Source organism: Harpia harpyja, chromosome 22, assembly GCF_026419915.1.
Source record: "Harpia harpyja isolate bHarHar1 chromosome 22, bHarHar1 primary haplotype, whole genome shotgun sequence".
Classification (NCBI taxonomy): domain Eukaryota; kingdom Metazoa; phylum Chordata; class Aves; order Accipitriformes; family Accipitridae; genus Harpia; species Harpia harpyja.
This window is the reverse complement of record NC_068961.1, coordinates 18,906,837-18,920,217: the sequence shown is the minus strand read 5'-3', so window position 1 is coordinate 18,920,217 and position 13,381 is coordinate 18,906,837. Positions and strand designations below refer to the sequence as shown.

Here is a 13,381-nt window from a genome sequence, read left to right as displayed (position 1 = left end):
GAAGAACAGAACAGTTGGAAGGGACCTACGACGATGATCTCATCCAACTGCCTGACCACTTCAGGGCTGACCAAGTTATAGCGTGTTATTAAGGACATTGTCCAAACGGCTCTTCAACACTGAGAGGCTCGGGGCATCGACCACCTCTCTAGGAAGCCCGTTCAGGGCTTGACCGCCCTCTCGGTAAAGAAATGCCTCCTAATGTCCCGCCTGAACCTCCCCTGGCGCAGCTTTGAGCCATTCCCACGCGTCCCATCGCTGGATCCCGGGGAGAAGAGCTCAGCACCTCCCTCGCCACGTCCCCTCCTCAGGACGCTGCAGGGAGCAGCGAGGTTGCCCCTCAGCCTCCTTCCCTCCACACGAAGCCCGCCTTCAGCTCGACGAACACACCGACCTTTGCTGCCCGGGCCCACTCCCCCCCCCCCCGCCCCCCTCCGCCCTCACACCGCGTAACCGTAAGCGAACACCTTCCCGGGACACCCTCACCGCCGGGAGCACCGCCAAACCGCCACCGGGGACCGCGGGGCTTAACGGTGCGGAGCAGCGGGAACCGACTGAGGAACCGCCGAGCGCGGGAAAACGGCGGCGGCGGGCGGCCTCCCCCTTCACAACGGCCGCCGCGCGCCCCTCCGGTGTAGCAGCGCCCCCTGCCGGCTCGGGCGGGGAGCGGAGGGCGCCGCGTGACGGGCCGCCGCCACAGCGAGCGGCACGTGACAAGGCTCCCCCGTCCCCCGTCCCCCCCCCCCCGCCTTCTTCCTCTTCTTCCTCCTCCTCCTCCTCCTCCTCCTCCTTCACTCACGACGCTTCCGGTTGGGCGGCGGGCGGGCCCGGGGGAGCGATAAAGCGGCCGCTATTCGGCCGCGCGCCTCCTCCCGGAGCCCCCCCCCTTCCCCTCCCCCCCCTCCCCTTCTCCCCCCCCTCCCCCTCCTCTTCCTCCTCCTCCTCCTCCTCCTCCTCCTCCTCCCGAGCCCGCGAGCGCTGCCGGTCCGGCCCTGCTGCCGTCACCGCCATTGGCGGCGGGGGGGGGGTGCGCCCCAGCTCCTCCCCTCCGGCCCGGCGCCCCGTTGCCGCCCCGGAGGTTCCTCAACGGTGAGTACAGGCGGGGGGGGGGGGAGGGGGATCCCTCACACACCGACACCTCCATCTCCCCCGTCTCCCGCCGCCGCCGCCCGGGGCCCGGCCCGCTCCCCTTTCCCCCTGGACACCGGGCCTGGGCCTTCCCCTTGTCTCAGCCCCCGCCGCGGTGTGTGTGTGTGTGTGTGGTAAATGGGAACAAAACCGGCGGGAGGGAGAGGGGAGGCGGCGGGGGAGACCGCCCGGTGGGCCGGGAATGAAGGGGCGGGCGGTGAGGGGCCCCCCCCGCCTCATCCCGGGGAGGGGGGGGGGTCGGGGGGGGGGGGGCTGGGCAAAGCCCATCCCGCAGGCACCCCCTCCCCGAAAGAAAGTTAAAGCAATGGCGGGCGGAGCGAGGAGCAGGTGGAGCACGCTGCGAGTTCTGCTTTCCTGGTCGTGCAACTGCTGCGAGAACAGCTCGGGGGAGACAAAAAAAAAAAAAGGGGGGGGGGGGGAGTTTTTGTACGGGCCCTGTTCCCCACGGGACCGTCCTCTTCGGTCGCGACAGAAGCGACTGCGAGGAGGGGACTGCATCGCCCCTCAGGCGAAGCGAAGCAGATGCAAAGCGAAGGCTCGGAACGTGTCGCTGGGTTACATCGTTAGGGATGGCGACTGTTGGTGGCGATTTAGAGCTGACTGCTGAACTGAAGGAGGCTCCTGCCTGTTAACTTTCGGGAGCCTGGAGAAGGGCCGGGGGAGCAGTCACTGCCCGTAAGGGGCTGGTGCAGGTGTTAGGAGGATTTGATGCTTGACTGTGCGGAGGGGAGCTGCCGTTCAGCACCGTTAGAAGTAAGAGGGGTAATTGGAAGCTGGACTTGGACCGAGTTGTTGGTAAGTGAAGGACACGGAGACTTCGGATTTCGTTTTGCTCTTCTGCGAGCTCCCCTTGAACCTCATTGTGATCTTAAACTCGATGATCTTAAAGGTCTTTTCCAACCTAAACAATTCTATGATTCATTTGTTTCCAGGGTAATGTAAGTGGAATTCATAGCCTGGTGTCCCCAAGATTCACAACCTTAATTCACGATTCCTGACTAGATTGTGTGCTCTGGTGGGTCCAGTGGCACTTCATTAGCTCAGGTTCAGCACTGTAGAAATAAGGTTTCTGGGACCATTTTTTGGAAGCTATCTGTGTGGAATTGTGAATTTGGAGTTAGAAAGCCCTATCGGAAGTACATGGAGTTAATTTTTCCTACCCTGAATCTGTCACAGGGTGTATTGATATTACTCTGCAGTTTAGGCTGTTGTTAGATCTTGTGTTAAGAATTGATGTTGCTGTGTAGACTTGTTGTTCTCTTAGGAAAGGTGCAAATCTTGCAAAATAGCTGCAGTTCTGTCCCCTTCATGTTTCTTAAGTCATCTGCATGTGCATCAAGTATTGTCACTTTTCTACTGACTTGAACCCTTCCTGGAAACAGAGGACCACATAATACAGCCGTTTTCTGCCTGGATCTGGTGTCTCATGTGTTCTCACAGCATATTTCACCCTTTCAGTGGCTGGCCGGGTCAGGGCGTTTGTACCTTTTTTAGGTGTGTAATTTTAAAGACGTGGTTCAGCGATTGTTGCTGATGGAACTTAGCCCGTACAGATGGGCTGGGAGCTGGGAGTTCAGTTGTGAGGATGCAGTCAGATTCCTGTGGATGCTGCTGGATTAGCAGGAGCATCGCGCTTGCCTGTCTCGTTCACGGTGCGGTGGAAGTGACCCCCTTACCTGCTGTTTGCGCTGTGAAGTGCCTGCTCTGCTGCACTGTGGGGGTGTTTGTGTGCAGCTTCCTCTGGGAGCTAAACTTCTGTTTCTTGTCAGTCACAACACGGGGATGTAGCTTCAAGAGAAGCATCATGTTGCCACCAGACTGCCATTTACTTTTTGGCACTGCAGGAACATGTCATTTTTCCTTTTGCTTAGACACAGCAATAGTAGTCTGGATCTGCTCCTGCTAGTGGAGGCAATGATGTGGCTGTATTCAGCTTTCTTGTGCTGGGAACAAACTTTACCATCGACCCTCTTCACTGATAGAGGGTATGGCTGAACTGTTTGCCTGCAAGAAACTTCCAAGGCTGATGAGAACGAATAGCCATCCTTCCTGTGCAGTGACTGATACAGGGACTCCAATGTGGTTGTAGGGAATCACAGAAAATAGAGGCCTTTCTTCTTGAGGGCTTTCCCAACTCTGCTGGCATCACTGACGTGTGTTGCATGTCCTCATTATCTGCTTGTGTCTCACCAGGCTTGATTCTTCATTGAGAGGAAAAGAGATATAGATCCTTCTGCGAGGGGAACCAAGACAGTCTGATTTTTGAAGAATGACATGACAGACTACTTGTTGCTGTGTTCTGAAATTCTACGTGTCATATGAAAAGCAACCTGTAATTTTCTGTGCTCAACAGGCAGTCTAGATCTTTAGCTTTGAGCCCTTCGTTGCTTGCCTCTGGTGCTGCCTGATGACAGTCACAGTGTATCCTCTGTAGAGGAAAAATTCAGGGATATATTAAAAGTTGCAACATTGAGTGTAGAATGTGTTTATTAAAAATAACTGAAATGATTCGTAGATGTGTAGCTATGAAATTGGAATGGAGTTGAGAAGTGGAGGCATCTTGTTAGCTGCCAGAGTCAGTGTTGTGCCATCCCATGGGTGGATTCTTTCTTATACGCAGTTATCTCCTGCGCATTTCTTTTTCTGCCACTGGGAGGTTTTTGAGAGGGTGTAGGAAGTATGGCTTAATCTTTAGTGGGATCCTCATGGGTGATGGGATGCCGAATTCAGGAACTGGCTCTGAAGTGGCTGTATGTGCTGGCTGGGTAGATACCAGGAGGTCTGTCTGCTCTGTACAGTAGCTTTGGCCACTCCTATTGCTCAGTCTGATGTGAGCTTGACAGAGATTGCTGATGCTGTTTGACTGCACTCTCTGGTTGCCCTGCAATATACGTAGCCAGCTTCAGAATTTGCAGTTATCTCATTGCCTCTGACTCCTTGGGTACTTTTTCTTTCTGCCAAATCATGACTTTGGCCTCTCGGATGCTGAGAACTGAGCAAGAAAAGTAGTGGTAGTTGTTCTTTTCTCAGGTAGATACGGGTCCTCATTACCGATCCTTTTCCCCTGCTGTTCTTCTGTTCTTTGTGTGATGGAGGAGATCATGGTGAGAACTGCAGTGTAGGGGACAGGAACTGGTGTAAGGACCTTCAGCATCTCTGCGGAGAGAGGGGAGAGCTGGTGGTAGGAACCTCGTATGTAGGTTCTAGACATGTGTGAAAGAAGGGGGTGGGAGGAGGTGGCTGATGGAGCAGCAGTAGAGACTGGTGGTCCCACTGCTGACGTGTCTGGGTCTCTTCAAGCAGCTTTTAACCTGAGTGGTGGACGTTGATCTACATCACTTCAGGTCAGCAAAAACCTTCAGTCGAGCTAAGAGCTGAGTTGGTGCTGATGCTGTTACTGTGCTTGGTATCTGTGGCTATAGTGAGCTTGTAGACAGAAGCACTTGCCTGTTTAGGTAGATTCCAGTGGAAATCTTCATGTCTCAGGAAGACTAAGAGCGAGTCTTGGCTGTCTTAAGCTAAAGTTTAGTATTGCAAACTCCAGAATCTTAGTTGAATCTTAGTACTTCGTCTTGAAGTGGAGACAGGATGCGGCCACAGGACAAGCATAAATGCTGGGCTTCAGGCTTCTGCTTCAATTGTAATGTGTTCTCAGAGTAGATAGTTCTGTTTGGCTGTATCTGTATTTATTTTCTCAGTGTTGCAGCCATGAAAAGTGAGAAAAGTAGGAGGGGATGCAGAAATAGTGGTTAAGGAATGCGGCGCGCTCTGTAGTTTTCGAGTGGCATGCAGCACGGCCTCAGCTATAGCCACTGCGGCATGGCACATCCTGTAACTGTGAGTTTGAGTAGGGGCAATGCTGAAGTGTCCTTTTTACAAACCAGGTAGGGCCTGGCAGAGTGTCCAGCAACACAAAGCAGCCTGGGGCCTGCACAGCAGCTATCTGTACTTGGACGGGTGGCAGCTTGTTTGTCTCTCCTAGGAGTCTTCAAGCGGGCTTGAGAGATACTCTAGCAGCCCTCTCCCTTCTGCTTTGTTTCATGGGGCACCTGTCTCTCATGACAACTTGCTTTTCATCCCGAAATTGGTACTTCTCCTCTCTGAAGATGACTAAAATGATGTTTGGATTTAGTATTTGGTCAAGTTCTCTGCAGTGCACATGGGGCAGCCTGCCAGATTGATCGCACCAGTTATTTTCCTTACTCTTTTTATGGGTTTGAGTTGGAGCAGTGCAGAGCTAGGTCCCTTTCATGTCTGTAATAAAGCATTTACGCAGAGGGAGTGTGGTCCATCTTTTTTAGTGTTGCCAAAAAGATGCTGCTGAGCACAGATTACATCACAGTTCATGGAGGTCCAAAGCCACGGGGACCTGGTTGTTGACCATATGGTTTCTAGCCTGGCTGGCTGTGCTGGCGTGGGACTGTTTAGAAAGCAGTGACATGCTCTTCCTCAAACTTCCACCCAACTAGGCAAGGCAGGATCCAGTGCAAAACAAGTTCTGATGCAGGGGTTGACAGCAAAGAGAAATGCGAAGCAGGTCGTTATCTGTGTGACAAACCTGGGTATAGAGGAGGGCAGTAATCAGAGCTATGTAGAGACAGTGGTGTTTGAGCTCAAAGCGAGAAGGGATCAGGAGGGGTTGATGGAAAAATCTCCTAGACTAGCTATTCAGATACGTGCTAAGTGAACCAGCAACATTTCAGAGTTAACTCCTTCAGAAGTGTTTTGACAAATTTAAATTGACAGCATGAGTTAATAGTGGCTCAGCGCTGTTCAAGTTTGTTACTGGTCTCACAGTCCCTATTCTAAAACTAGATTTACTATTCCATGGAGTCATGGCCTAAGGTGCTGCAATACCAGAGAGTTGTCTTGCTCAGTAGTATGCCTCAATTAAGCAGAGATTTCAGCAGAAGAGGCAGTTTCTTCAGTGACTGCCAGCTACAGTGTACTGAAGTTAGAAAATTAAAAATGGTGAGCTATGGCAGTGTGACAGAAAGTACCACCAACTCTTTAATGTTATTTCTTATGCCAAAGGCTTGAATGTCAACCTTTAAATGTCTGTAGATGAAAATGAGGAAGTGCCTGTAACTTCTCCAGTTCCAGAATAACCTCCTGGTCAAAAAAGCTTAACAGCAACTTGGGCAATTTGTGAAAGGGAGCCAGGGACCTTTTCTCACTGTTGCATTTGGAAGGAAAATGGAAATTTCCATTGTAAAGTAACATAGGACTGAATAAAAGGAGAGAGTGGGAGATGGGGTGAAGTGTAGTTGAGAGGAGTGAGTAACAGAAAACTCCAGAAAGGGCAACAGTTAGGTAATGTGTGAAAAGGGTAGAAGAGATTGTCTGGTAAACTTTGTTGTAAGCTATGATAAATTCAGTTTGGAAAAGCCTTTTTTTTCTAGAGAAAAGAAAATGGACAATGCAGGATTACCACCAATTTTGGAAGTGACAAAATTCCCTTTCAATTCTGAAAATGTGATTAGTGCAGTATGTTCTTATTGTCCTAATTATGTTCTGCTGTGATTTGGTAAAAAAAGTTCTTTTTCTTTAGCTCGTATGATCAATTCAGAGTTTCTGGCTTTCAAATTGAAATCTTCCTTTCCTCCCATTGCCCCAAATCCCCCAGCCAAAAAATAAACCCTAATTCATAAAGACTTTCAGGCCTTTTGGTGTGTTAAGACATGGCTTGCTTTGGGGTTTTTCAGTTGGCAAGTTGTTTGCTATTGCAGAGATACAGACCACTGAGCACTACTGTTAGCTTTCTGGTTTGTTTTGATCTTGTACAGGAATATAAAGTTTGTTATAAGATGTTGGGAAGTGTTTTGTGGTCAACACCGAATGCGGTGTGGACTGCATTTTGGGGTGTCTTTTGTATGGCTGTTAATAGTACTGGGAGACTGCAACTTACATCCCAAAGGTCCTTCCACTTCTGTATTCGTAGAGCAGTGCAATTCCTTTTCATGTGTAGCTAGCCTGCGGTCGGATGCTGTTCATTTGTCTCATAGATGTAAAGCAGGATCCCTCTTAAAGCTCTGTCTGTGGTCCCGCTGTGCTTCCCGATTGGAAATCTACCTACTCCTGTGACCTGATGTGAGGTGCATATGCATAGCGCGTGCAGAGAAGTTGTTCCATGAGGAACTGAGCTAGTGAACCTTTATTTCTTAGGGATTTGTGCCTTCTACTCCTCAGCCAATCCCCCTTTCCTGTTGTTTTTTCTGTATCCATGTCATCCTTTAGCAGCACTGCTAATTTACTTTCATTCTGTCCCTGCCCCAAACCCAAAGCAGCTCACCACTGTCGTATTTTTAATTCCTTTTTCCCGAATTACAAGCTGAATCAGACACTGCTTGTTCTGCAGGTTTTAAGACTATTTGCATACTGACCATTCATGTACTGATTACAGGCTAAACAGAGCCAGTAACTGTTAAGTGAAATATTCAGCCTTAGCCTCAGTGGAGCCATTTCTTTCATTCTCCACTTGATTCCTGATTGTCATGAAACTTGTAGAAATTTAAAGTGAGACTGGATTGCTTTGTCCAATTTGATTGGCAATGACTGTAGGGCAATGTGTTTGTATAAGCCTCATTTCCATAAGAAACCAGGGTAAAAATGCTTTAGGAATAAATGAAGAAAACTTCGTTTGGATGCATATTTTTAGATTTCTTGGTAGTCTACTATATATTTAGACAGGAAAATTAATGTTAAAATGACACAAAAACTTTGTGTGTTTTGAAACAGTGTATGTTACAAGACCCCCAGAATTAGGTTGATAGCTTAGCATGATAATCATGTAACATCTGTTTAATTTGAACATACAAGAAAAAAGCCTGTGCATTTCACAAATACTCCTTTTCACCATAGAGATACCTCCCACATTTACCTGAAAATGACTTATGGAATATGGTTAGACTTGATTTTCTGCTTATTGTAGTAGCTAATCCGAGTAAATTCTGTTGGAAATAGTGGAATCTAGCCAAATCATTAAAAATTATTTGCATTTCAGATGCTGCATTTCTGGGGTTTTGGGGTGGGTTTTTTTGTTTTGTTTTGTTTTTTTAAGGTCTTGCAAAAACAGTGATTTTGAGAGATTTCCATCTTTCTCTTTGGGGTGAGGCAAACAATGTTTTGAATACAGAGGGCTGTCAACTACACCAACTGGAAAAAAAAGTCAGTACTGTTTTTTTTAAATAGTATTTTTGTTGTTATTAGGGCAGCAGATGAAATAATGGAATGGAAAAAATTCTTTTCATAATGGATAAGGTCTTTATGAGCAGGAGCCTTTGTTTTTCATGTAATTTGTGAAAGGAAAACAGTGTTCAGCAGATGAAAACAGAGCCTAGGCTTTAAGCTGCTGTTTTCCTCTTGAATTTTTTTTTGCCTTTGTCAAAACCAGCTAATTTGTTTTGATATTTTATGATGAAGATGCAGTTTTGAAATGGCTATCTCAGTAGCACTGTTTTAGAGTAGTTTTTATTTGCAGTTTACAGGTGTAATGTAAATAAAAACACTTCAAATCTGGGAAGAAAAGACAACTGAGAAAGCAATCACATTTATCAAAGGAAACAAACTTAGCTCTTCATCACCTGGGTTCTTTTTTTAGCATTTGCTTCCAGATTTTTTTACATAGCTGGGAAGGCCTATTGTTAAATATAAGCTTTGCTTTTCAAGTTCTACTGATGTAAAATGATGTGCAGAAGTTGGAGAGACCTATATTTGGATTTCTTTATGAAGTAGTTAGTACCTATGCAGAAGATATGCTCTCTAAAATGGAGAGAAAAAAAGCACATGTGGTTATTTAGGAATGACAAAGAGTTGAAATTAACATTGACAGTTAACTATACAGATTTTTTTTTTTCCTTTATTGCAGGAACTGAAGCTTGCTCTTTGAAAGGTGCAGTGCTGTGAAAACTGTTACTGACCGTAGAAAAATGGACGTGTTGCAGATACTACGTAAAACCACCGAGCGCTTAGAGTGTGATCACTGCAGCTTCAGAGGAACGGACTATGAAAATATACAAATTCATATGGGTACCATACACCCAGAGTATTGTGATGAAATGGATGCTGCTGGTTTGGGTAAACTTATATTTTATCAAAAAAGTGCAAAACTGTTTCACTGCCACAAATGTTTCTTTACCAGCAAGATGTATTGCAACGTATATTACCACATCACAGCACAACATGCAGCACCTGAGAAGTGGAATGAGGAGCGGAAAGAACAGGTAGAAGGAGATTCAGATTCCTCCAAAAAAAGTGTCACGTTGGAGCCACAGAAACCTACCCTTTCCCCCGAGTTGCGGAAACCTGCCCTTTCTCCTGAACTCCCCAAATCTGAACCTGTTGTTTCCCCCAAGCTTCAGAAATCATCAGTGTCCCCAGAGCCCCAGAAGTTGGCTCAGGCGACTTCCTCAGAGCCAGAGAAGTCAGCCCAGGCCACGTCCCCAGATCCAGAAAAGTCAGCCCAGGCCACATCTCCAGATCCGGAGAAGTTAGTCTCAGCCGTATCCCCAGACTCAGAGAAGCCATCCCCTGCTGTGTCCCCAGACCCGCAGAAGCCGTCCCCTGCTGTATCCCCAGACCTGCAGAAGCCATCTGCTGCTGTGTCCCCCGACCCTCAGAAGCCAGCCCCGGCTGTGTCTCCAGAGCCCCGTCGGCATTCCCCGGCTGTGTCTCCAGAGCCCCGTCGGCATTCCCCGGCTATGTCTCCAGAGCCCCGTCGGCATTCCCCTGCTGTATCACCCGAGCCCCGCCGCCATTCTCCCGCTGTGTCTCCGGAGCCCCGCAGATACTCCCCAGCAGTGTCACCAGAGCCAAAGAAACCTCCTCCAGCAGTATCCCCTGAACCACGAAGGTATGCCCCAGCTGGGTCTCCTGAGCCCCGGAGACATCCTTCTCAAATGCGTAGGCCTGCTTCTGCTTCTTCTCCTGAAACCCGGAGGCCTGCTCCTGCAGTTTCGCCAGAGTCGTGGAGACCTGGTCCGACTGTTTCCCCTGAACCCTGGAGATCTACACCTCACGAAGTGCAGAAGTCTTCCACGGTTCCTCCCTGGGCTCCAAAGCCTGCCATGTCAGTGTCCGTAGAATCCCGGAGGTCTGCCCCCGAGTCCCGAAGGCCTGGCCCCGTTGTGTCGCCAGAACCTAGGAGGCTTGTTTCCGACTCGTGGAAATCTACGTCCTTTTCCGAATCCCAGAAGTCTACTCTTGTTTCTTCTGAGCCATGGAAACCCATCTCATCTGTTTACCCTGAAGGCTGGAAACCTGTTCTGTCCCCTGACACCTGGAAGCATTCTCCCCCTGTTTCTCCTGAGCTTCGAAAGTCTAGTCACACCGTTTCCTCTGACTCTTGGAAGCCGCCTTTCTTTCCTGAGGTCCGAAAGCCTGGTGGTTCGGTATCTCCTGAATCTTGGAAACTCTCTGAGTCCCGGAAATCTATGTATTTTTCTGAAACTCAGAAATCCACCTCTGCTGCTTCGTCTGAGGTTCAGAAACGGGCTCATTTCCCTGAACCTCGGAAAAGAGCTCTGTTCCCAGAGTCTCGTAAACCTAATCCTACTGTTTCTACTGATGCCCAGAAACGTGCTGTCTTTTCTGAGCCCCAGAATCAGGTGTCTACTTCTGCTGTTTCTACTGAAGGCCAAAAACATGCCCTATGTTCTGAAGCCCAGAAATCAGCTCTTGTTTCTTCTGAAGTCCAGAAGCATGCCCTATTTTCTGAAGCCCAGAAACTTGCTCCCGTTTCCTCTGAAGTTCAGGAGTCTACTTCCTTTCCAGAGTCTCAGAAATCTGCTTCTCCTGAAATTCAGAAACACGGCCTCTTTACTGAGTCCCAGAAACCTACTCCTTCTGTTTCTCCCGAGACCCCCAAACAAGCTGTTTTTACTGACTCCCAGAGATCTGCTGTTTCCCCTGATGTTCAAAAGCACGCTGTATTTTCTGAGATGCAGAAGCCTGCTGCTGCTTTATCCTCTGATGTCCAGAGACATGTTGAAACTACTGTACCTTCTGAAATCCAGAAGAACATCCTGTTTTCCGAGCCTCACAAGTCTGCTCCAGGTTTTTCCTCCGAGCCCCAGACACCTAGTGAGTCTGGTGAGAGTGACTTTCTTTCTCACAGTTTAGATGATCAGAAACCACTGGATGATTTATTCTCACAGGATGAACAATCAGTATTAGCCAAAGAATCACCAGAAGACATGTTATATTCATGCCCCAAAAAGAAGCCCAAGAAGGAAAACCAGGAGAACTCAGATTCTGAACTAAATAGCAGTGAGTGTGGAAAAACAGAGATGGACTCAATGGAGATAAAGGAGCAAGAATCCAACAGTGACCAAGAGCAATATGATATGGAGTCATCTGATTACGGCAAAGAGAGCAAAATAGATGCAACTACTCCCGTGCAGCCACAGTGTGTGCTGCAGTTTACCGAAGAGAAAGAGGCTTTCATCTCTGAGGAAGAAATAGCAAAATACATGAAGCGTGGCAAGGGAAAGTATTATTGCAAAATTTGTTGCTGTCGTGCAATGAAAAAAGGTGCCGTCTTGCACCATTTAGTTAACAAGCATAATGTTCAAAGCCCATACAAATGTAAAATATGTGGCAAAGCTTTTCTCTTGGAGTCTCTTCTTAAAAACCATGTTGCTGCTCATGGTCAAAGTTTGTTGAAGTGTCCACGTTGTAATTTTGAATCAAATTTTCCCCGAGGCTTTAAGAAACATTTAACCCATTGCCAAAGCCGTCATAGTGATGATACACCTAAAAAACACTTGGACAGCCTTGAACCACTTGAAGAACAAATTTAACCTGTTTTTTCCCTTGTGCTAGAAAAGCTGAATTTACAGAAGTGTTCAAAAGTGTTGCTGTATGTTAACCGAGTAGTTTAGCTGATCTGACAAGTCAGAAGATGCATGGTTTATTGTACTATGTTTAACTTGTCTTATAGCTGTATTACTGAAATGATTTACTTTCGAAAGTCATTTTAAATATGTGCTCATGTCTTTGTATTACCCATCAGTAGAGTCATATTTTATTTTTCAGATGTACTATGTTTTTGAAACCAAAATTGATACAAATTAGTTTTTTAAAGATTTGTAAAACATACAGGCAATTAAGGACTGGAGTGGCAAGCAATCCATATATTCCTGTGAAGACTGAACTTGTTTTTTCACATTTGTTAAATGTATTTTTCAAAATGTTTTTATCAAATTCTCAAAGTTAGAATTCTCACCAAATGGAATGTGAATGAGCCAGGCATGAGAAACTACCAATCCTTCCGGAGTAATTGTGCCCTGAGGTTGTAATTGAGTGTATAGTCATTCATTGGAAATTTATTGCACTCAATTCCCTGACTTATTGTCTCAGATTTAGAAGCATCAAGGTACTTATTTTGTGACTCTGTATTTTGGCCATGTTTTAAGCATGTACTAATATACTTTAAATTGATGGATTAACGTCAAGACTATGTATAGCTCAACACTTTCTCTTGATGATTCAGATGTTTGTAATGTCAGAAAACCCCTAAATTTCTTGTATTTGGTGAAATGTTATGCTTTAATCTTTTAACAATAAAAAGAAACCCAACCTGGCATTGGCCGTTTTTCCTTTTTTCCAAATCAAGATCAAAACCTTTCACATTGAACATACTGTCTTTTAAGTGTCTTTGGCAACAGGAGATGCAAAATTGTCCTGGAGTTCCAGTCACCAGCCTAGGAAAGCAAGGTTAGTCTAAATTTCCTGTCTGCTTCAGAAAAACATCTCAGGTGTAAATGAGGGAAAACATGAAAAACAGGAATTTGTGCACTTTTATTTAGCATGCTTGCTTTTGTGCTATTTGCATATTAACTGTTCAAAAACCGTAAGTACTTTATAATTCAGCAGGAGTATAGATTTTAAGCGGAGGTCATGCAAGAACAGTTTTGTTCTCCTCAGGCTAAGTTATGCCTAGACTTCAGCTGTTGTAAATATTTGCTTAGAATATGAAGGTGATAGTGTTAAATAAATAATAATTTAAAATTTCCAGGTGTAAGTTCCTACTGAAGAGCTTCAGATTGATTTGATTGAAGCCTGTGCCTGATATCTTTTGTGTTTCAAGAGGATTTCTGGAAGGAAGGGAAAAAGTATTTAAAGCTCTACACTTAGGTGACTGCTCAGTGCTGCCTATTAAGAGCAAGCTTTCTTGCAGGGTTCTCACACAGGACAAAACCTGCTCCATGCCCCTAAGTCCAGTGCCCTTCGT

General features: G+C 46.7%; 1 protein-coding gene across 1 annotated transcript; it reads left to right on the top strand.

Moving 5' to 3' along the window:
• Positions 1-958: 958 nt before the first annotated feature.
• On the top strand, positions 959-12,731 carry CHAMP1 (chromosome alignment maintaining phosphoprotein 1). Its single transcript, XM_052773963.1, has 2 exons — positions 959-1,089; positions 9,017-12,731. The coding sequence occupies exon 2, from the start codon at positions 9,078-9,080 to the stop codon at positions 11,946-11,948; it is 2,871 nt and encodes a 956-aa protein (XP_052629923.1). The 5' UTR covers positions 959-1,089; positions 9,017-9,077; the 3' UTR covers positions 11,949-12,731.
• The last annotated feature ends 650 nt before the right edge of the window (positions 12,732-13,381 follow it).